This window comes from Brassica napus, chromosome A5 (assembly GCF_020379485.1).
Source record: "Brassica napus cultivar Da-Ae chromosome A5, Da-Ae, whole genome shotgun sequence".
In the NCBI taxonomy this organism is placed as follows: Eukaryota; Viridiplantae; Streptophyta; class Magnoliopsida; order Brassicales; family Brassicaceae; genus Brassica; species Brassica napus.
Genome location: NC_063438.1, coordinates 26,398,015 through 26,420,695, shown reverse-complemented (window position 1 = coordinate 26,420,695; position 22,681 = coordinate 26,398,015). Strand labels below are relative to the sequence as shown.

General features: G+C 38.4%; 7 protein-coding genes and 1 non-coding gene across 9 annotated transcripts; 4 read left to right on the top strand and 4 right to left on the bottom strand.

The window, feature by feature from the left end:
* Positions 1–132: 132 nt before the first annotated feature.
* Positions 133–2,370, top strand: LOC106345608 (protein OBERON 1). Its single transcript, XM_022719915.2, is given in 3 exon segments — positions 133–1,224; positions 1,716–2,066; positions 2,069–2,370. Coding segments are annotated over 3 exon segments (1,131 nt in total). The 5' UTR covers positions 133–623; the 3' UTR covers positions 2,248–2,370.
* Positions 2,371–2,983: 613 nt separating this feature from the next.
* LOC106452872 (splicing factor ESS-2 homolog) lies at positions 2,984–4,726 on the top strand. The gene has a single exon (XM_013895055.3). The coding sequence runs from the start codon at positions 2,999–3,001 to the stop codon at positions 4,559–4,561; it is 1,563 nt and encodes a 520-aa protein (XP_013750509.2). The 5' UTR covers positions 2,984–2,998; the 3' UTR covers positions 4,562–4,726.
* Positions 4,727–4,882: 156 nt separating this feature from the next.
* On the bottom strand, positions 4,883–6,334 carry LOC106452874 (thymidine kinase a). The gene is made up of 5 exons (XM_013895056.3): positions 6,330–6,334; positions 5,807–6,196; positions 5,575–5,719; positions 5,368–5,489; positions 4,883–5,285 (listed from the first exon to the last, which is right to left on the bottom strand). Exons 1-5 carry the CDS (start codon positions 6,332–6,334, stop codon positions 5,009–5,011), a joined length of 939 nt encoding a protein of 312 aa, XP_013750510.2. The 3' UTR covers positions 4,883–5,008.
* A 1,816-nt stretch (positions 6,335–8,150) lies between these two features.
* LOC106452871 (heterogeneous nuclear ribonucleoprotein 1-like) lies at positions 8,151–11,358 on the top strand. 2 transcript variants are annotated; one of them, XM_013895053.2, is made up of 4 exons: positions 8,151–8,455; positions 8,715–8,944; positions 9,109–10,369; positions 10,701–11,358. In XM_013895053.2, the coding sequence occupies exons 2-4, from the start codon at positions 8,723–8,725 to the stop codon at positions 10,718–10,720; spliced, it is 1,503 nt and encodes a 500-aa protein (XP_013750507.1). In that variant the 5' UTR covers positions 8,151–8,455; positions 8,715–8,722; the 3' UTR covers positions 10,721–11,358. The 2 variants fall into 2 exon arrangements, with proteins under 2 accessions (XP_013750507.1, XP_013750508.1); XM_013895054.2 differs by having other exon boundaries at positions 10,652–11,358.
* On the bottom strand, positions 11,100–17,845 carry LOC106452868 (exopolygalacturonase clone GBGA483). The gene is made up of 5 exons (XM_022719913.2): positions 17,479–17,845; positions 17,075–17,389; positions 16,532–16,988; positions 12,655–12,713; positions 11,100–12,556 (listed from the first exon to the last, which is right to left on the bottom strand). The coding sequence occupies exons 1-5, from the start codon at positions 17,761–17,763 to the stop codon at positions 12,308–12,310; spliced, it is 1,365 nt and encodes a 454-aa protein (XP_022575634.1). The 5' UTR covers positions 17,764–17,845; the 3' UTR covers positions 11,100–12,307.
* LOC106452869 lies at positions 12,875–16,206 on the bottom strand. The gene is made up of 3 exons (XM_013895051.3): positions 15,786–16,206; positions 15,566–15,654; positions 12,875–14,040 (listed from the first exon to the last, which is right to left on the bottom strand). The coding sequence occupies exon 3, from the start codon at positions 13,992–13,994 to the stop codon at positions 13,002–13,004; it is 993 nt and encodes a 330-aa protein (XP_013750505.1). The 5' UTR covers positions 13,995–14,040; positions 15,566–15,654; positions 15,786–16,206; the 3' UTR covers positions 12,875–13,001.
* Positions 17,846–19,268: 1,423 nt separating the features above from the next.
* LOC106454301 (exopolygalacturonase clone GBGA483-like) lies at positions 19,269–21,467 on the bottom strand. Its single transcript, XM_022719912.2, has 4 exons — positions 20,892–21,467; positions 20,475–20,789; positions 19,851–20,366; positions 19,269–19,748 (listed from the first exon to the last, which is right to left on the bottom strand). The coding sequence occupies exons 1-4, from the start codon at positions 21,363–21,365 to the stop codon at positions 19,500–19,502; spliced, it is 1,554 nt and encodes a 517-aa protein (XP_022575633.1). The 5' UTR covers positions 21,366–21,467; the 3' UTR covers positions 19,269–19,499.
* Positions 21,468–22,039: 572 nt separating this feature from the next.
* On the top strand, positions 22,040–22,158 carry LOC125609721. Its single transcript, XR_007339870.1, has one exon. It is a non-coding gene; the product is annotated as a small nucleolar RNA snoR130 (small nucleolar RNA).
* Positions 22,159–22,681: the final 523 nt, after the last annotated feature.

Below are 22,681 nucleotides of genomic sequence, written 5' to 3'. Positions count from 1 at the left end.
CGAAGGTTACCGTCTGGACAGGTTAATCGTTAGTCAGACAGAACCTGCACCTGTAGCGCCTTCTTCAATAGAGAAAATAAACAAATAAACAAATAAGGAGCTTCCATTGTGTCTCACGCTTCTTCTTTGGTCCTCTACGGCTCGTAATCATATCTCCGGTGAGTTCTTTAGATTTTTCCGGTTCTCCTTCCAGTACGTAGTTTTGAGGGTTAATACTGTTGATGAATGTGTGCTATATTACGTGCTACTAGCAATAATATCAAGGAACTGCGTTTGACTTTTTCTTGCGTTCAATCAACGAGCCAAAAAGATTCGATCAACTTTTGTGTTATTGTGTCCTGTCTTTGTGTTTTTTTTATCAGCTTCCACTAGTGATTGATCTCAGCTCAATCAAATATAGGATGTCGTTTTGTCTGTAAATGTGTATTTTAAGTGTAAAGGTTTTATGCTCCAACGTCATTAGCTGGTAAACAAATACCTTTCACCATGAAAAGTCTTTTTTTTTTTTGGTAAAGTCGTTTAAATTGTCTGATTTCACATGTACCTGTTTGTTCTTCTTTCACTGTTTGATGTGTGTGTAAGGTTTCTCCATTGTTTTTTACTTTTTGTGTGTTTGGTCAAATATGAACTTGGCATTGACTTTACTTCTTCGGTGTCTGCAGATGGGCACATCATCTGGATCCAATCTCCCTCACCAAATGCTACCTCCACGCCAGCATCTACAAACTGATCCCCACATCTTTCACAAGAGATGCATAAACACATCTTGCCAAAACCAACTCCCGGCTGATGATTGTCCCTGCGAGATATGTGCCAATAGGAAAGGCTTCTGCAACCTTTGCATGTGTGTGATCTGTAGCAAGTTCGACTTTGAAGTCAACACATGCCGCTGGATTGGCTGCGATGTGTGTTCTCATTGGACTCATACGGATTGTGCGGTTAGAGAGGGAGAGATCTCGATGGGAGAAATGGTGTTCAAGTGCCGTGCGTGCAACCATACTTTTGATTTGCTTGGTTGGGTTAAAGATGTGTTTCACCACTGTGCACCAAACTGGGATAGGGAGGGTTTGATGAAGGAACTCGACTTTGTGTGTAGGATTTTCCGTGGAAGCGAAGATACAAGAGGCAAGAAACTGGTCTGCAAGTGTGAGGAACTTATCAACAAGATTAAAGGTGGCTTGGCAGAAGCAACAGCTGTTAAGTTGATACTGATGTTTTTCCAAGGTAAACATACTCGCTTGTTATATATAATCACAATGTTCTAGACTATACGCCGGCAGAGACAGTGGATCGGTTATAAATCATAACCGAAACGATTTTCTTAAAGTCCGATTTAAGCAATTCTAATCATTTTAAACATCTTTAATTGGTTAAAATCGGTTTAAGATGGTCTAACTTGGTTAAATCGAGTAACTTAGTGTAAGTCCACGAATTTATCTGATTTTGTTTTTTCGAAAATAAGTATATCTAATTTTTATAATTCATCAAAATAATTTTATAATTCATCAAAATAAGTTAAATACTTAATATATATATATATATATATATATATATATATATATTATAATAAATAAGCAAATAACTTGGTAACGTCTAGGTCCTGAAATAGTCTACCTAGCAAAGCTTAATAGTTACCCACTAGCGATTACTTTTTCTTGAACATTGTATAATCATAATAAAGGTTGCTTAGTCTTGACCATGTTTCTTGTTTGAAGAGATTGAACTGGACTCTCCAAAGGGCCTTGAAAACGAGGGAATGATAGCACCTCATGATGCATGCAACCGTATTGCTGAAGTTGTAAAGGAAACACTGAGGAAAATGGAGGTAGTAGGCGAGGAAAAGACGAGGATGTATAAGAAAGCACTGTTGGGGCTTGAGGAATGCGAGAGAGAGATGGAAGAGAAAGCAAAGGAAGTGGCGGAGCTGAAGCTGGAGATGGAGAACAAGAAACAACAGATAGAAGAGGTAGAGAGGATAGTGAGGCTGAAAGAAGCAGAGGCAGAGATGTTTCAGTTGAAGGCAAACGAGGCGAGACTTGAAGCAGAGAGGTTGGAGAGGATTGTGAAGGGAAAAAGGAGAGAACGGAGGAGGAGTACGTGAGTAACTACTTGAAACAGAGGCTGAGCGAGGCAGAGGCAGAGAAAGAGTATATATTTGAAAAGATGAAAGAGCAAGAAAGTGGTGGTGAGGCGTTAAAGATCAGAGAAATGCTTCATGGATACAGTGCACCGTTACACCAAGAGTAGATATACAATCGACCTGTGGCAGAGGAGCTGCTGCTCTGTCTCCATCGATTTTAACATAATTGTAATAAGTTCATGTTTTCTTTATACTAATTGTTTATCTCTTTGTGAGATTAATAGTTTGGACTTGTAAACAGTCTGGTTATGCAAATATGCACCATGTAATAATTTACATGTTCTTTGGACAAAAAAAAAAGAGCAACACAATAATTACTTGCAATAAAATTAAAATCAAGTGGCTCTCTCCGTTCTTAGATATAAGATGTTTTACAAAATTGTGATGGTCTAATATATAAGATGTTTTCATTTTCCTAAGTAATTTTTACTTTTTAATATCCAATCATACTTTAATAGTCTATTTTGTAATTGGTTGAATATAAGTTTTAATGATATTTTCTAGATAAAAAAGATAGTTATCTTAATATGTGTGTTTCTAACTAAACATTTTATATTTAGGAACTGAGGGAGTATTTTGTAAACTTACGGGTTTCAAAGTTGAAAAATATGAAGATTTGGGGCAAAGTTTAATATCTTGGAACTTAAATGCGTATAAACCCAAAAATTTACATGTTCTTTGGACAAAAAAAGAGCTACACAATAATTACTTGCAATAAAATTATAATCAAGTTGGTTGTAAATACTATTTTGTAAACTTACGGGGTTAAAAGTTGACAAAATCTAAATATTTGGGGCAAAAGTGTAATATCTTGGAACTTGAACGCGTATAAATAAATTGATAAAGGAATCCTTACCAATGCATTCATCTGCCATCCATCATTGTGTTTCGCTGTCTGAACCAGAACCAATTCCGAAATCTCTACAATTCGTAGGTTTTTTTTTTTTTGCAAATTCTCGTTTCCGATTCGAGATGTTTCTATCGCCTGGCCGCTCTCCACGTCACCTATCTTCTCCGTCGCCGTCTTCTTACTCCGACGATGGTCTCCGCATCTCCTCTTCGAGGATCCCACCTCGGAACCCTAGAAAGCGGATGAGAGTCCTCGACGAGGACGCATACGTCGCAGCGATCGAGAAGATCATCGAACGCGATTACTTCCCCGATATCTCCAAGCTCAGGGACCGTCTCGACTGGCTCCAGGCGGTTAAAACCCGCGACCCGGTTCAGATCCGAGACGCACAGTTAAAGATCATCGAGAGGCGTGGGAAGAAAGCTAATCATCAGGGTGGGGACACCGTGGGTAACAAAACTCAAACCCCTGGATCTACTTTCTTAAGAAGTTTCACTCCTTTAGATGAGTTTGATGGTTCTAAGACCCCTAGAGAAGTCGAAGTAGTAGTTGCTAATGATGGTGAGTTTAATATGTCGTTAGACGAGTTCTTTAGGAGGTATACAAGTGAGGATAACGATAGCTTCTCAAACATCTTGGAGAAGGTTAATAAGAGGAAGAAGGAGAAGTATGGTTATCTCCTTGAGAAGGATGGTGATTTGATTGAGGATGTGAAGAGAGACAGGATCACAGATGGATACGGTACTTCTTATCAACCACCGAGTACTTTAGATGGGTGGAAGTACACAGCGAAGAATCTTCTCATGTACCATCCAGCTGACCGCGGCGAGTGGCCTTTGACTCAAGAGGAGAGGGCTGTGAGGTTAGCTGGACTGACCAAGGAGATTGTTAAGGCCAATACACGTTTTCAAGGGAAGACGATGGATTCTAGGCCGAGGGAAGATGGTTCTGTTGAGATTCTCTACACTCCCATCGCAGGCTCTTCCCCTATGCAGCAGGTTAGGGATAGAGACACCTCCAAGAGGTATGATCTTGATGATTTGAGGAAGACTCCGAATCCTTTCTACGTGGAGTCGGATAAGAAGGCGGGTAACGGGTATAGTTTTGTCAAGACGCCGTCTCCTGCACCTGGTCTCGACGAGTCGCCGTTTGTAACGTGGGGGGAGATCGAAGGGACGCCGATGAGACTAGACCCCGAGGATACGCCTCTTGATATTGGCGGGAGTGCTGATGGACCTCACTACAACATTCCCTCCGCGCCTCAGAGGGACGTGAGGGCGCATTCTTTGTCGAGGGACGCGTCGCGGAGGCTGAGGGAGAGGTCGAACAGTATGTTTAAGAAGCCTCCGTTGCCGCCGTCTCCTCATAGGAGTGGAAGTGCGAGTCCGAATGTGAGGATGCTTTCTCCTGCTGCTCAGAAGTTTTTTAGGCGGGCGATAAGGAAGTCTTCTTCTGCTGTTGATGAGAGCCTTCGTGCGAGTTACCGTGGGGGGAGTCCTGGTGCTGTGACTCCTAAGAGTGTGTCTAGATTTGGTAAAGATAGGATCACCCCTGGTTCAAGGTCGCCTTGATTGTGCAGAGTGTTGTGAACTTTATATGATGTTTTAAATGCTTTGGTGCTAATAGAGGCAACAAAGATGCTTCTTCTTGTAGTTAATAAGGTTGGGCTAAGTGCTGTTGAGTCTTTTTCTAATGGAATATTATCTACGTTTGCAATTGTAATTTTGATTTCCACAGCTTTTTTTTTCTTAGTTAGCTAATTATCTGCTCCAAGACCAACTAAGAGGTTTAATGTATCAAGCTATGCTGATTGATAGGTTGCTTTGGGTATTAAAGCTATGAAAACTAATGAGAAAGAATGCTTGAAACAAACATGAAACAGAAGCTAGCTATAGAGGAATCATAAAACATTTATATTCATATACAAGAAACATCATAAGAGGTTTTCAAAGACAAGTAAAAGCAGACAGAAAATCTCACTATATTATATGTTTAATTTGTTCCGCAGCAAGTCATAGTTAGATCATATCAGCAATTGTCTTCACACAAGTTTCAGCTCTTGCCTTCTCAGAACCCAACACTTTCTTTGAAGCATTGATGACAATTTGATTATTGACATAATGCTTACGACAGACCGGCATATAGACATCAGCTCCACCGATCAGCTCGGTTCTGGTGTCACAAGTCTTCCTCAGAGTGAAGAAACCTTTCTGCCCACAAACCTCACACCTCGCAGTTAGCTTCGTCACAGAATCAGCTATTGGTATAATATCAAGAATAGCACCAAATCTCCTCCTGCATTTTACCAAGAAAGAAACACATTCAAGTTAGAGATCAACAAAAAAAAAATGTTAAAGATTTGAAGTAAATGTGTTACCTTAGATAGTCACCATCAAGGCCTGCAACAATAACAGTTTTGCCATCAACATCAGCGACTTTGCAGCAAAACTCATAAAGATCTCCAAAGAACTGTGCCTCGTCAATACCAATCACATCAAGCTGCCAATCATTAAAAAAAAACAACTTTAACGCAAATCCCTCACAATAAGACAAAAATTACTCACAAAAAGACAAAAGACTTTACCTTGTCGTAAGCATCTTGTCCGAATCTCTCAGGAAACGACATGAGATCTGGAAGAGCCCAGCAAGGGAATCCAATCCCATCATGCGTCACCACTGAATCCTTAGCGTATCTCGTATCCTTGCTCGACTTCACCATCGCAACACTTCTACAAACCCAAACCGAAAGAAAAAATTAAAACACTAAACCGTAAAACCCAAATCCGGTTCGGACAGATCTGTTACAATTGGTTTACCTTCCGACACTGATCTCTGTCTTGATTCGGCGGAGGAGAGAGGTGGATTTCCCGGAAAACATAGGACCCGTGATGACATGAATGGCACCGGATCCGAGATGTCCCTCATCTTTGGAGACGTCACTGAGCAAAACGGAAGCTTTGAAGGTCGCCATAGCAAGTGAGTGAGGAGGAGAAAGGATTAAACTTGCTTGTGGTTTTGGGTAGGGATGATGAATAGTTTGTCGATGGTGTATATATAACAGAGACGCAGAGGTTGAAGAATGGAAGAGAATTGTGGGAGAAGATTTGTCAAAGGTAAGGGTTTTTGAAATATTCGACATTTTTTTGGAGGGAAACAATTTTTTAGAGGGAGTTTTTTTTTCGTAAAAGCTGAAAACACACACCGATCTTTTAAATGTTTAAAATGAAAATGACAAAGACGTTTGAAAAGATCGTATTCAGTTTTATTTAACTGTTGGCTTAAGCCCAAAATGTTCTAGGCTTTTTATCGGCCCTAAGGTAAACATGTTATTAGGTTAACTCCATTTTTGCGTAACTACATGATTAGGTTAACTCCATTTTTTTGGTCGTGGTGATAATTTTATATCAAAAAAAATATATATATATATATATATATATATGTGTGTATTGAAAATAAAATATATAATTTTTAAACAGAATGCATAAAACTAAAATCTATCAATACCTAACTGATGGGAGTGGACGAATGGTGCGTTCAAATCAGTAAAATCTATTTAGATTATTTCGAGCTGTCTTTGTATTTACTGTTTTTTTAATTAACCACAGTATATAGTGTATGGTGACTAAGGTCGACCGACTATTTTGTAGAGCCTATGAGTGTAATGTCAAACTATTTGATGGCCAACGAAAATTGAACTGCGGATTCATCATATTAGAGTGATCTCTCAAGTGCTACTATATACTAATCCAAAGTCCGTTGGTTTACAAAAATATGTGGCAAAAAACGATTAATATGTTGTGTTGGTACCTTCTTCACTAGATCAGAAAAGTCTAATGCAAAAACTGTATTTGACATACACATAAGGCGCGTTTCATTTCTATTGATGTTTCTTCATTTCTTGTCATGAAAAAGTGATGGATTCCTTCTAAGTTCTGTCGACGTAACAACACCGTCATGTATGATGATAGTATGAGCATTGTTGATTCTAAATTCGGTGAGTACTGAAAGTACGCAATCACAATGGTGGATTAACTGAAAGATGTTTTATTGATCAATCATATGATGAGTTAAAAAAATTGATCGAAGAGCAAGTAAAATAAGGTTTTCGGCAAAAACGAAAAATCAAAGATAAATTCTTGTTATAATTGCTTGTGTCTTCTCTAGTTTTTGAATGATCCTCTCGTTATCTCTTCTCTTTTTATAATTGGCTGTTCAATCTGACCTAATCGGTTAGGCCGAGCTGTTTTTATTTACTTGTTAAGGATGTACCGGACTCTGTATTTATGGGTCTTGTTGATGGATGAAATCCCTCTCAAGTAAGCATCAATTCTATTGACAATGGAGGAGAAATGAACCTCTTTCTGTGTTGTTGATTTTTGTGTGTGTTTTCCACTAATTTTTTATCTTTACCATCTATAATATATCTTTCGCATTTCAATTCTTATTGTTATTTTTTTATCATTTATACTGTTCCATATAAATCATATTATCTACATAAACATTATTTTGTATCTTTTTGAAGTTCTTAAAATTAATAACTTATATCCGTAAAGATCGAGGTTGTCGAAAATATACTTTGGTCTGATTGATTAGTTGGTAACGCCTATGTTTAAACCGTATAACAACTTTAAAAAAAGCGTGATTTATAGATTCTTCATCTACACCGCAACGTGTACAATAGATCACAATCTCACATACTTCAATGTTTTTTTTGTGACCGGTAAATTATCTTATATAATTTACCAAAATTAAATATAATAAATTTGTAATTTCCAATGTAGAATTCAAAAACAAAAAAAAAGGTAATTAATCATAGCAATTTTGTATGATAAAATTAGATGAATATATAAATTTAATAGCAAAAAAAATCACAACTTAATAAACACCAATAACTGCAATTTTTATTCAATACATTGTTTTTTAAGACTTAGTGGCAATATTCTAATTAATCTACTTTTTTGTTTAAGATACAAACTAAATATTTTTCCAAACTATTTACATTTCTTTTTTTGGCAACAAATAGTAAAAAAAAAGTTGCGTGTAATAAAATTGGAAAGGGAAAACAAAACTCCGCAAATTCCTTATTACAAACGCACATAGCTTTTGTAATGGTAAAAAAAAAACTTAACCTTAATATATAAATACAGAGAGACAGACATATCTTCTTCTTCTTGCACCCGAAAAGCCTTTTGTCTTTCTATCTCTACATCTCTCTCCCCCTTCCTCCTCCTCCTCCTCTCTTCTCTCTCTATCTTAGACCGCGTTCTCAGTACGTTTTTGATTGACGCCATTAAAATTGAGTTAAATCGGATTGAACAGAACCATCATCATTTTGTTATTCTTCTCTCAATCGTTCGTTTCTTTGAAAGGAAGGGGGGCAGGTTCGAGTTATGCCCTCTATTCAAATCGTGCCTATCCTCAGATCTTAGACGAGATTCAGCATCTGGGTTTTCTTAATCTGATTGGTGGGTTTTCGAAAGTTTGATTCTTTTTTGATCTGAGATTTTGATTCATGTTTTTTTATTGTGAGAATCCTTTGATGAAACTCTCCGACAGGATCTCCTGTTCCGGATCTGTTGTTCCTAGATTGAATCCAAAGTTGCTCTTTTGGTCGCTGTTAGATTTATTTGGTTGATCAGATCAAATCTGAAGAAAAAAAAAAGCTTTTATGTTTTTTGAATCTGACAAAAGCTTTATGTGTTTCGATGTGTCTTTGTGTTGCAGAGGCAAAAATGCAATCCGACAATGGAAAGCTGTTCATCGGAGGGATATCTTGGGACACCAATGAGGAACGTCTCAAGGAGTATTTCAGCACCTTTGGTGAAGTCATCGAAGCTGTGATCTTGAAAGATCGCACCACTGGTCGTGCACGTGGCTTCGGCTTTGTTGTCTTCGCTGATCCTGCTGTTGCTGAGTTTGTTATTACAGAGAAGCATCACATCGATGGGAGATTGGTATGCTTCTCTCATGCTAACACTTTGATTCTGTACAATGTAACTTGTTTTAGAAGCTTCTTTATGCAATCAAGCCTTGAAATTGATCATATGTATCATGTTTTGTGTTTCTTTCCTTGTTTGATTGTGTTTTTGGGAAGAAGTAAGTTTTAAATTTTTTGTAGGTTGAAGCCAAGAAGGCTGTTCCTAGAGATGACCAGAACATGGTAACTAGAAGCAACAGCAGCAGCATCCAAGGATCACCTGGTCCAGGAGCTCGGACAAGGAAGATATTCGTCGGAGGGCTACCTTCCTCCGTCACAGAGAGCGACTTCAAGACCTACTTTGAGCAGTTCGGGACAACGACCGACGTGGTTGTTATGTACGACCACAACACACAAAGGCCTAGAGGTTTCGGATTCATTACTTATGACACCGAGGAGGCCGTTGATAAAGTGCTGCTCAAGACGTTCCATGAGCTCAACGGTAAGATGGTCGAGGTTAAGAGGGCTGTGCCTAAGGAGATGTCTCCAGGTCCAGCTCGTAGCCCTCTTGGTGCTGCTGGTTACAGCTATGGAGTTAATAGGGTTAATAACCTTCTTAATGGATATGCTCAAGGGTTTAATCCGGGTGCGGTTGGTGGCTACGGGCTTAGGATGGATGGCCGGTTTAGTCCGGTTGGTGCTGGGAGAAGCGGGTTTGCGAATTTCGGTTCTGGCTATGGGATGAATATGAACTTTGATCAGGGGTTGCCCACAGGGTTCACTGGAGGTAATGGAAACTTGGAGTATGGGAGAGGGATGAGTCCTTACTACATTGGGAATGCAAACCGGTTTGGTCCTGGTCCTGCTGTTGGTTATGAAGGAAGCAATGGAGGAGGAGGGGGAGGGAACTCGTCCTTCTTCAGTTCGGTTACAAGGAACCTATGGGGAAACAACGGTGGTCTTAACTATAACAACAACAACAACAACGCTGCAAACTCAAACTCAAACTCCAATACATACATGGGAGGAGGAGGATCATCAAGTGGGAACAACAACACGCTTAGCGGCGGGCCGTTTGGAAACTGGGGTGCTCCTGGAGGTGGAGGTGGAGGAAACAATGCTGTTGGTAACGAGAATGCGAAGTTTGGTTATGGAGGAAACGGTGATTCTGGTTTTGGGTATGCAGCAAGGAGCATAGGGCCTAGCAAGGCAGCAGCACCGTCGTCTTCCTTCTCTTCTGCCAATAACACTGGTTACGATGGAGCAGGACTTGCAGAGTTTTATGGGAATGGTGCAGTGTATAGTGATCCCACGTGGAGATCACCAACTCCTCCTGAGACAGAAGGGCCTGCTTCTTTTAGCTATGGGATTGGAGGAGGAGGAGGAGGTCCTTCCTCGGATGTTTCAGCTAGAAGTTCATCTCCAGGTTATGTTGGCAGTTACAAGAGACAACCAAACAGAGGTAATTTTGCTTTAACACGTTGATTCTATGCTTAGAGAATGCCATGAGCTAGTTGATAAGTAAGGTAATAAAATAGGAATGGTTCCAAATCATTGTATGCTTAGATTTTGATGACCCCTTCTATTTTCTGGAATAAAACAAATAATTATGGTTTAGGATCTTAAACAAATCATAGCTTTAACCTTATGCATTAGCACACCGTAGTCTCTGGGAAGTAGAGGAACATGACTGGTCTCATACTGCTCTGAATAGTTTCTCCATTTCTTCGCCTTTGTGATGCAGGAATTGCTACTTAGTACATTCGTTTTTGTTTTACCACGATATATTGTAGGCGAGGCTCCATCAAGGTGAAGGATCTCTTGTGTCTTTTGGCGAATCTTTTAGATTATCTTTCATACAAAGCAAAAGCCCATGAGGACAAAAACATGATCATATCATCATCAGCTAGAGCTAACCAGAAAAATCCCCTCATGGTTTGGTTTTCTAAATTCATTGGTCCTCCTCTTAGGCTTCTTCTCTGCTTTTTTTTCCTTTTTCCTTTTTTTGTTTTTTTTTTCTTTCAATGAGGGACAGTAGAAACTGGTGCCAAGTCTCCGGCGAGGCAGTAATACATAAGAAGAGTTCAAACAAAAACCCAAAAAAAAAAGAAAAGAAAAACAATGATCCTTCTTCTTCCTTAGTTTTCTTTATTGTCATGTAATGGTTCTTCTTCTTGTTCTTGGGGTATGTCTTTTAAGGTTTGGTGTTTTGAGGCAGATTGTACTAGAGGTTATATGTTTCTTTTGTTTTGTTTTTTTTTTGATAGTGTGAGATATTGGAAAAGAGGATTTAGCCATTGTAGGGCTTTCGAGAATAAGTCTTTTTAATCACTTTTGAGATTATTTTCTTCTCATGCTGTTTGTATGTCTTGTGCGAACGCAAGCAAAAACTCGTTTTATTATGTTCATGTACTTCTATTTTATAGAAAACTATTTTATATGTTTTATTTATTTCTTTTCTTCTACTGTTTTTATAGAAAAAAAATCCAACGAACGATAAGTTGTATGACATATACTTCTTTTACTCATACTCAATTTGATTTGTAAAATGTGAGACAATGATCTTCGTATTAAGAGTCTAAGCCAAAGGTAACAACCAAGCTATACAATATGCCTAAAACAAATTGTACATTCTCCAATAGATCACTATGTTTAATGCTTGAAGTGGTTTGGCCAGGGATGAACCGATCTAAAATCATATAGTGTTTAGAACTTTGGCTTGATTTAAAATTATGGTGCGTGAGACTATAATCTTATCTGTCTATTTATTGCGTATCATTGTAGAGATTATAACTTGTATTTATTGAATGCTTGTTTATCACTTTGAGATGCCCAGAGCAGCTAGCTTGTAAATATATAATGTTCTTAAGTAATCGAAATAAGGAATAAAACCGTGAAATGACTTCTCTAGATTATGTCTAGTGTCTCTGGTATTATCATTTAAAGACATACATATTGCATTTGAATAATCGTAGAAATAGTGTTATGTAAACAAAACTGAGATCATAAAAATATTTGTGTTATTATTAACCGCATTATATTGCATAAATAAAAAAAGATTATTGTGGTGTTTCAAAAAAAAAATTATTGTTAAAAAAGAGAGTATACTTTGGAAATATCTAAATCAAACTTATAGAAAATATAATCCAAAAACTTAAAAATTTCAATAATATTATTTATATATTAAAGCGCTCTCGCATATTGAGAATGATACAAAATTTACTAACCAATCATGTGTCACTCTCTAGAGGTATCCACATCATTTATATGTCAAAAATAAAATAAATACGATAGTTATTTCAAAACTTTTTTCATCGCAGCCTAATCAAAGCGTCTTAATTAACCAGCGTCTTAATTAACCAGATTAGATGGATGCTTGGTGGACAAGCGACTATATAATTCAAGGACCCGGTTTAGCGATCTCAGTGCAAGCAGGTGGAATCATCTGTCCGGTGAGAACAGGCTTCATGTTAGCACATGCCCCCACAGCTGGTCCTTCTGGACCGTTGTGGACCAAGTTGATGTTAGCAAGAGCAACATTAGTGCAAGGCGTGCCTACGCTGCAGATTAATTTCACAGCAGTCTTTGTCGCTGATGTGCCCTTAATGTTCTTGAAGGTCACATCCGATAATTTCACTTTAGATGGTACCTACACATATATTAATAGAAGATATATATGATGTGACAAAATTTAATTTTGTAGCTTCTCTTTTTTTTTTTGTTATAATATTTGATTCGGTTACATACCCCAGCTTTGCAGTCGGCATAAGGACAATACTCTTGGTCGATGAGAATGGGAGTGCTAAGACCATCTTTAACCCTAAAACCCTTTTTGAGATCCTTAAGAAAATTTTAATAATAAATTAAACCTTAAGTGGGGTTAAGGATCTCTGTTAAGAAACTTCCATTTTTAGCGGTCCAATGGAGGTTTCTTAATTCGAGGTTCTTAAAAAAATTAATAATTTTTTTTAATAAAATTTATTTATTAAATAAAATATATTAAAAGATAACATTTAAAATATAAATTTAAAAAAAAACATGAAAATATAGATTAGTACAATAATCGAGAATAATTCGAAAACAAACTTCCGAACTCAGTTGATGTCTTCATTATGTCCAAATTTATGCCATATATGTTCAACCAAATCCGCTTTCAGTTGTTGATGCTTATGTTGATCACGAATTCTACTTCGAGCACCCATCATATTGGTGATATTTGAAGGGATATCCGTTTGAAAATCGAGATCGACATGTGAACTTCCGGGGTCGTCTAAAACAATTGTGGGTTTTCCGGAACCACGTGAATATTGCCCTTTCCAAGCGGTGGGACAATTCTTCCACTCCCAATGCATACAATCGATGCTTCCTATCATACCGGGAAATCCACGGAACTCACCAACTTCAAGTAGACGTTGAAGATCAGCCGGTGTTGGTCTTCTTAGGTACTCTTCACCGAATAAATTTATTATTTCTTCGACAAAATGTTCTACACATGAACGAGTAGTTGTTTCACCGAGTCGGAGGTATTCGTCAACAGCATCAGCGGCGTTACCGTATGCCAAGACACGAATGGCTGCTGTACACTTTTGAAGTGGAGAGAGACTAAGCCGGCCGAGAGCATCTTCCTTTTGTCGAAAGAATTCAACTTCATTGGAGAGTCGATCAACAACACGCATGAACAATGGTTTGTTCATTCTGAATCGCCGTCGGAATAGATTAGAAGGATAAGTTGGGGTTTCACTGAAATAATCTTCCCATAAACGTACATTGCCTTCTTCACGGTTCCTTTCGATGTGAACTCGTTTTTTCCTCTTTTTTTTTTGGACTTCTTGATCACCATGATTAATGGCTAAACTCTCGAAAGTTTGATCAAAATATTGATCAACATACCGATCAAAATATTGATCAAAACTTTCACCATCTTGTACATCAAACGTATTATGGGATGAAGATGCCATGTGAATAGTTTTGGTGAGGAGAGTGTGATGGTGAAGAGAAAGAGAGTGTTTTGGTGCGAGAAAAAGAGTCGGTGACATGTTTAACCAAACATCTCGTGACTTCTCTTGTGGCATTGTGTCTACTCGCATTCATCTTGTGACTTCTCTCTGCAATCTTGTGACTTCTCTTGACTCTCTGTATACAATCAGACAGAAGCATCAAACAAAAACATACAGAAAGAGATGCAATCGTAAATGGAAACAGGAAGTGGTCAAGAGAAATGATACATGAAACTGATACATAAACATCAAACAGAAACTGATACATGAAGCACATACAACAGAACATCAAACCGATACATGAAACAGAAACAAGAAATATGAAACATGAAACAAAAGCATCAAACCGAAACATCCCATTAAGAAACATTTAAACATGCGACAGAACCATCAACCAGAAGCATCCAGCATCTCTGTAAGAAGCTTACTCTTCAGTGCTTCTTCTTTTTCAGAAAGTGGTTCTTTTTTTGTAATGAGACTGTCAAGCAGTCTCATTTTGGAAACTCTCTCTGTCAAGACAAGGTCTTTCTCTTTAATTGAGCACAACTTGCCAAACTTCTCATCAGCCTCCTTATCTACTATTGGTTTCTTTGCAGAAGCTGCTTTCGCAGCCTTAACACCAGCAGGACGTTTGGTAGGTAGATCATCGACATTGATAGTAGCTTGAGAGCTTTCTGTTTCTGCTCCATCCTCGCATTTTCTCTTCTTAGCGCTTCCACCAAGCTTACTACTAGCATGCTCACACCATTTCTGGTCATAGCGGAGCTCCTCCCAAGCATGGTGAAGGTTGAATTTAATCTTCTGATCATTGAAAAAAATTTCGTGTGCGAGTTTCACAACATCACTCTCACTCTGACCACTTGTTTTCTGTCTTGTTGCAGCCGCATAGGAACCACAGAACTTGCAGACAACATCGTTGATCTTCTGCCACCTTTGCTTGCATTGAAGAGCTCCTCGCTTATCTCCACTTTCCACCTTCGGACTAGCTGCATAGTAGGCTGCAATGCGGTTCCAGAATGTGCCTGCTTTCTGCTCATTGCTCACGACAGGATCTTTACTGGTGTTTAACCAGGCGCTTATGAGCACAAGATCATCAGAAGGAGTCCATTTCTTTCTTTCTTTGCGCTGTGTAGATGACTCTTCACAGAAACTTGAAGTTTCTGTACATTGAGTGCTGAAGACAGGGACTTGTGATGAGCTCTCCCAAGGAAACGATTGAGGAATGACACTATCTTGTTGACTGGTCAGAAGGTCAACAAAATTCGTGTGATCCATATTGTAATACGGAAGAGCAGAGAGAAGGAAGAAAAAAAGAATATGAAAAGAAAGAGCAGAAGCTTTTGTTGGAATATGAAAAGAAAGAACAAAAGATTTATAGATGAAAAGAGAAGATGTGGTTAGATACGGGAGAGTAATTGTCTTTACTCTTTCTCAAGAGAAGATTTGAGCTGAGAAGACATGTAACTACCATATTTATTACCTAACCACATCCTATTACAACACTAAAACAAGCATTCATCACAAAGCATTCATTAAACTAACCACTTGTGACAAGCATTCATCACTCTACCTACTAACCACTAACCCAAGCATTCATCCTAACTCTAACAAGCATTCATCAGTCGCAAGCAAGAAATTAAAGTCGATTTTTGCACACATACCTCACCCACAGTTTGCACTGAACTTCAAAAAAGAACTCCTTCTGGTTGTGACTTCAGTCGGAGGACCTCATGTCCAGAGCTCAAACTCCCTGTCATAATTAACAAGACAATCAACTTAAGACAATCAACTTAAGATCAAACAATATGATAGTCTAAACCAGTTTGCTAGCTAACAATTAAATTGAAAACACAAGAATGAAGTGAGAAAGTTAGTACATACACGGGAAGTCATGGGTTTGAACCATTCTTCACTCGGAGAAGATGAGAACCGACAGAGCAGATGCGGTGGGCTCCGAGAGAGTAGTCGATTGTGGTGGGTTTCGATCCATCTTCTAACGGAGACAAGTCAGAGGAGTCGCGGTTAGGAGACAAGACGGAGGAGTAAGAGGAGTCGCGGTGAGGAGACAAGACGGAGGAGTCAGAGGAGTCACGGTGAGGAGTCTTCGTGAGGAGACAAGACGGACGAGTCAAAGGAGTCGCGGTGAGGAGACAAGACGGAGGAGTCGCGGTGAGGAACGAGAGAGGCGTCGATTGTGATGGATTTTAGACCCTTCTTCCGACGGAGAAAACAAGACAAGACGGAGGAGCCGCGTTGAGGACCGAGAGAGTCGTCGTCCGTGGTGGGTTTCGATCCTTCTAATCACGGCGAAGACGGAGGAGACGTCGAGTGGACCGACAGAATCGTCGTTTCCGTCGTCGGTTTTGATCATTTTCTTTTCGCGGAGAAAACAAGAACAAAACGGTTACAAAATAAATTAGAAGAAAGAAAGGAAAGAAAAAGAAAAAAAATACAAATAAATGAGCAGCTGACACGTGTTTTAATAACCCTTGATATTTTCGGTCACCAAATTAACCCACTAAGGATCGATTATCTAGCATTTATTTGTTTTCCATTTAATTAAATCAACATTAATGCTTAAGGATCTCGTTAAGGACCACAAATCCTCCGCGTTAAAGATGGTCTAACATTGTCCATTGTGATATCCTCAAAAATAATGTTGGAGGCGATACCAGGGGGAGATCCAGGCCATGTCTTGATGCGGACACCATTACTGGTGTTCTTGATGAGGCATTTCCTCACGGTGACTCCTCTGACTGGTTGCTCATTAGGGTACCTTCCAAGACTTCCTACAGCAATGCCGTGTCCTGGTCCACATTCCACATTCTCAACAATGAGATTTTCAGTACCATCTCCAATGGAAACGCAGTCATCTCCTGTTTTAACCTTTGCCCCTATTAAGTTCACTCCAACGGACCTTCCGATGTGGATGCCATCGGTGTTGAGACTCTCCGGAGGTGCATCAATACCAATATTCTCAAGAGTTACGTTCTTGCAGTTGAGAACGTTCATGTGGAAAAGTTTGCTGTTCGTTGATGTTATGCCGATGATTTTCGAGTTTGTGAGACCCGTGAATCGTATGTTCTGTTACCAAAAGGCATATATACTCATTTAATTGCTAGTAGTTATCATTAAAATTATAGCTAGCTAATGTAAGTGAATGTTCTTACAATGGGGAGAGAGTTGCACTTTCCAGTTTTGGCGCAGTCATTGGCCTTCCAGGCGAGTGAGCCTTGACCGTCGAAAATGGCTCCGTTTCCGTTCAAAGTGAAATCAGCAAGATTAGTAAAATCAACCCATCCAGAGTTGGGCTTAACGGCAGCGACCGTAGCCGGAGCTTTCATATTGCCACTCATTTCGAAAGTGACGGGACCCTTGCATGGACCTAAGAACTCTATGTTATTCACCAAATAGTCACCCTTTGGCACTGTAATCGTGCTCGGTCCTGGTGCTTCACATGCTGTTTTCCATACAGCCGTAAATGCCTATATATAAAAACCATACGTAACTTAATAAAATAAAAGTGAGAATAAAATTAAACGAATAAATATGTAATATCAGATTTGGTACGTACCGCAGTGTCATCGGTTGTTCCGTCTCCTTTGGCTCCTGCTGCTTTAACGTCAAGTGATCCTGCGGCTCCTGCTGGTGCAGCTGCAAGGCCTCCTGCGGCTGCTGCTGGTGCTGTAGCTCCAACCGGTGCAGCTGCATTGCCTCCTCCGGGAACCGTAGCGCCAAGAGGTGCAGCTGCGCCGCTTCCTTTGGGTCCTCGATCAAGGGGTGCCCCGTCTGCTATTGTGTTGGAAATAACCACCACTAATACAAGAAGTACCGTCTTTGCTCTGCGCAAACCCACCATTTTTATTCTCTTTGATTTTGTCTTATTTATACTAGATGCTTATTTTTTTTGTTTTTTGTTTTTGGTTCTAATGATGAGACGAAAGTCCGTTTTATAGCAGCGCAGAAGGAAAATGAAAACCACAAACTCCTTCTAACTAGCTAAAAATAGAATGATGTAGAATTAGCAAATCATGCGCGATGATCGTTCTGACTTGGTGCGTTTTCTATAAATGGGGTGTTATTTATGTACATATAACTTCCATTTTTTCATATAGCTAAAAATATACGTAAATATGTTTTCTTTTTTTAATCTGTAGTTAAGTATATATTTATACATAAATATTTACATATATTTTTATTTAAATATACTTTCATCATAATTGTAAAACTTGTATCCTCATCTTAGAGTGAATATTTATATGATTCAACATCAAATATTAGATATCCCTAATTATTTAATATAAAATGGCCTCTAAAACAGTACCTTGATCTTCTTTAGATCAAGACTGGCCTGGCACCACAAAGAAACGGTCAAGGTTACCTAGAACACTAAATGCTCTTCGAAGATTCTTTGACTCTCAAGTGCAAAATGGGTTTTAAAGAGGTTAAAAGATATATATATATACTCCTCTGTTATAAATAATCCATGTTCTATCATTTTTTACTTGTTTTTAAAAGATCAATGTTTTAGATTTCTTATATATGAATTGTAAACTTCAAAAAATGTTAATTAACCATTTTGAATTTAATGAATTACAATTGATTTAAATTTATGGAAAATTATTATAATTTTAAAAGTTAATGCATTGATAGTCAAATATTAAATTTTTCTTAATATTTGTGACAACATTAAAATATCTATTATTTAAAAATAGGAGGAGTATATTATAGAAGGATATTTATGAAACTTTCTTTTGTCAGCATTAGGAGGGGTCGGTTAGGTACTATTACGATTTTACTAATCACGTATTCCTCTCAAATGTGAGAAATGGCTTTCTAAACATCACTTTGAGTGTTTTTATTATAAGAAAATACTTCTACTGCGTTGGGATATATGCGAGGTGCTTGAGTGTATGATGGTAAGATTGTTCACTTATACGATTTCCATTGGAGTGATCAGCATAAGGAGCATTGTAGTAAATCTTTCGACTACATGCGAACTTGCAAAGGAAGTTTACGCACTTGGTTTAGCTAGTAGATGTAGTGACACCTTAAGTACATTTTTCTTGAGAGATATGCTTGATGCGTGACATGCGTCCCATCATGAGTTTTCATATGCACAAAGAGTGTTAGATTCTCGCATTTGGTAGGCTTTAGAGTTTACATGATAGGTTTGTGCGGATGGAGCGCGAAATCTCTTACAAAAGTTATTCAAACAAACAAAATGATATACTATAAAAAGAAATATATTAAATTTATTAGAAATATATATATATATATATATATATATATATATATATATATATATATATATATACATATATATATATATTTTTAGAAATATTTAAGATATAAGAACTAAGATATTCAATAATATCTTTTATTTATTAAACAAAACCTGAAACATTCTCGCATGTTTCGAATCATACATTAATTACGTACTACTCAATAATTAGTCACTCTTTAGCTGGTAAACTCCAAGCTTAAAGGGACTGTTACCTATTTATTCCGCAAAAAAACTTAGATATAATTTAATATTCCATCTAATGGAATCATCTCCACCAGAGCGGATGGATGCATGGTGGACAAGCGACTTTACTTTTTCTCCGGTTTACATTCTTCGGTGCAAGCCGCTGGAATCATTTTCCCGGTGACAGTAGGCTTGACGTTAGAACATGCCGAGACAGCTGCTCCCTCTTTACCAGTGCTGACCAAGTTTATGTCAGCCAAAGCAACATTTTTGCAAGGACAGCCTGGGCTGCAGTTTAGTTGCACAGCAATCTTTGTTGATGATGTGCCCCTAATGTTCTTGAAGCTCAGGTTCTCCAACTGCACCTTTGATGGCTGCACATATATTTAATTAAATAGATATTTTAAAATGCTTGGTCAAATATTCACTATAAATGCGGTTTCGAATATACCAAAGATTTTGATTCAGTTACATACCCCTGATTTGCATTTGCCATGAGGGCAGTACACTTGGTCGACGAGAATGGGCAAGCTAACATTATCCATGGTGATATCTTCAAAAAGAGCGCCGGAGACGAGACCAGGGGGAGATCCAGGCCATGTTTTGATACGGACACCATTATCGGTATGCTTGATGATGCATTTACGAATGGTGATTCCTTTCACTGGTTGCTCATTAGGGTACTTTCCAAGACTTCCGATGGAAAGACCGTGTCCTGGTCCACATTCTACGCCCTCGACAAGTAAATTTTCAGTACCGCCTCCAATGGAAATGCAGTCATCTCCGGTTTTGATCTTTGACCCTCTTATGGTGACACCTACGGACTTTCCGACGTGGATACCATCGGTGTTGAGACTCTCAGGAGGTGCGTCAATATGAACATCTTGAAGAGTTACGTTGGTGCATTGATGGATGTTCATGTGGAATAGCTTGCTGTTTGTTGATGTTATGCCGCTAATTATCGAGTTATTGAGTTGCGTAAGTCGGATGTTCTGTTACCAAACCACACACACATGCATACTTGGTAAATGAATATTAAAAAGTAAGTCAAAATCTAGTGATTAAAGAAAAACATTTTAAACCTAGTTAAAAGTGCTTACGATGGGGAGATTGTTGCATTTGCCGGTCTGTTTGCAGTCATTAACCTTCCAAGCCACTGAGCCTTGACCGTCAAAAATGGCTCCGTTTCCAATCAATTTGAAATCCTTGAGTTTTCTGAAATTAACCCATCCACTGTGTGGTTTTCGGGTGGTGACAGCAGATGGAGCCTTAAGATTGCCATGCATATCGAAAGTGATAGCACATTTGCTTGGACCTTCGAGCATTAGTTCGTTTACCAAGTAGTCACCCTTTGGCACTGTAATCGTTGTTGGTGTTGCTGCTTCAATAGCTTTTTTCCATACTGCCATAAATGCCTATATACCATATCGACCCGCACCACATTATTCTTACGTAAAAGCCATAATAATAAGACGGAAGAAAAACTTACATAATGTAAAAAGATTTGGTATACGTACCGCAGTGTCATCGGTTTTGCCGTCTCCTTTAGCTCCAGATGCTTTAACATCAATTGATGGACCGCTTGGGGCTTTGAGTCCCAACTTATCACCAATAGGTGCAACAGCTCCTTTGATTTTACCTGATGCAGCAGAGGCAACAGAAGCGGCAGATGCAGCTGAGGCAGCAGATGCATTGGATGCAGCTGATGCAACAGATGCAGCAGCTCCTTTGACTTTTTTGGCTACTTTAGAACCAACTGATTCTTCTTTCTCCTCTTTCTTATCATCTTTCTTATCATCTTTTTTATCATCTTTATTAGGGGCCTCTTTTTTATCACCCTTATCATCTTTTTTATCACCTTTATCGTCTTCATGTAAGTTTCTTTGGACTCCAACATCTTTTTCTTTGAGATCCTTGGCAGCGTTTGCTATTGAGATGGCCATAACCACTAGTAGTACAAAAAACAACGCCTTTAGTCGCAAGCCCGCCATTTTTATTGTAGTTTACCTTATTGATACTTATAATTTTTTTTTAGCTTCTTTTTATGTTTACCCTCTTTTTTGTGTTTTGTTTTTGTTTTCTGATTTGTTCTGGTGATTCTTGAGTTCGTTTTATAGAGGAGCACAAGGAGTCTGAAAACCACAAACTAATAATAGTATCAAGTAACATGTTGAGATGAGAGAATTATGCACGATCCTATTGACTTGGTGCGTTTTCTATTTATGGAGTTATATATACAAATGAAATATTTGTGGACGATGATGAAGACTAGTTGATGGGGCTTCGTGTGTTTACGAACGATGGAATTAACGGCACCGTTTCATTTCAGACTATACTAGAAAACCCCCTAAAAGACAAACATGGAGAGCGGCGTTAGTGACTATTACACTCAAAGAGGAAGAAGCGTCGTCTCTTTCGTTCATTCCACAAAACTTCTTGAAGTCTTGTTATATATGATGGTTGCCAAAACCCACCTTCTCGGCTTTCTTTACATGTTAGATAGCATTGGTAGGATTGATTCTTGGTTTTGACCATACCTAGTTATATCATTCAACACCTGAGCTAAGAGCTGGGAACCCTAAGGAATGAAATCATTAGAGAAAGACTATGGTTTCATTTTTTTGAGGTGCGTTAAATGTAAATGTATTTGAAAACGAGTCAATTTTCCCAGTGATGAAAGTTTTAGCAATCTGGAACGGTGAGAAAATGGGACTCCCTCTTTGGAAATTTTCCCATGGTGGTTAAGGAACCATTGTTGTAGATTCTTGGCAACTTCTGAGGGTTTCTGTACCGCATGTTGAAATAAAAGTTGGCTCTTTTTACTGTTTGTTGTGATCCTGAGACATTGAAGTCGTTCGAATTCATTTTTCTATTTATTATTTGTTATAGGTACTTTTGTTACTGTTATTATTACAGTTGGTAGATTCTGATCAGGTTGTGAGACGATCACGGGTGAGATTTTTTTTTAAAAACATCACATACAGTGGCTATTACGCGTCTTACCATTAACCAACACGCTGTGGAAACAAGCGCAGTAAAAAATACAAGCGACAACCGATGATCTAGAAAGCTGTATGCTCACGATGCCATCAACATGACAACATATGGCGGGACTGATATTTATTGGAGCGTGGGAAGCAGTTGGTTTAGCTGGTAATAATCCAGTTCAATGTTACATACATCTCTTTTCGCTTGCATATAACCTGTAAATTATAGGTCGCATACTCGCAGACAGAACATAAACTTTGTTGTTTTCATTACTTTTTTTTTTTTTGTCAAACTGTTGTTTTCATTACTAATCCGGTTC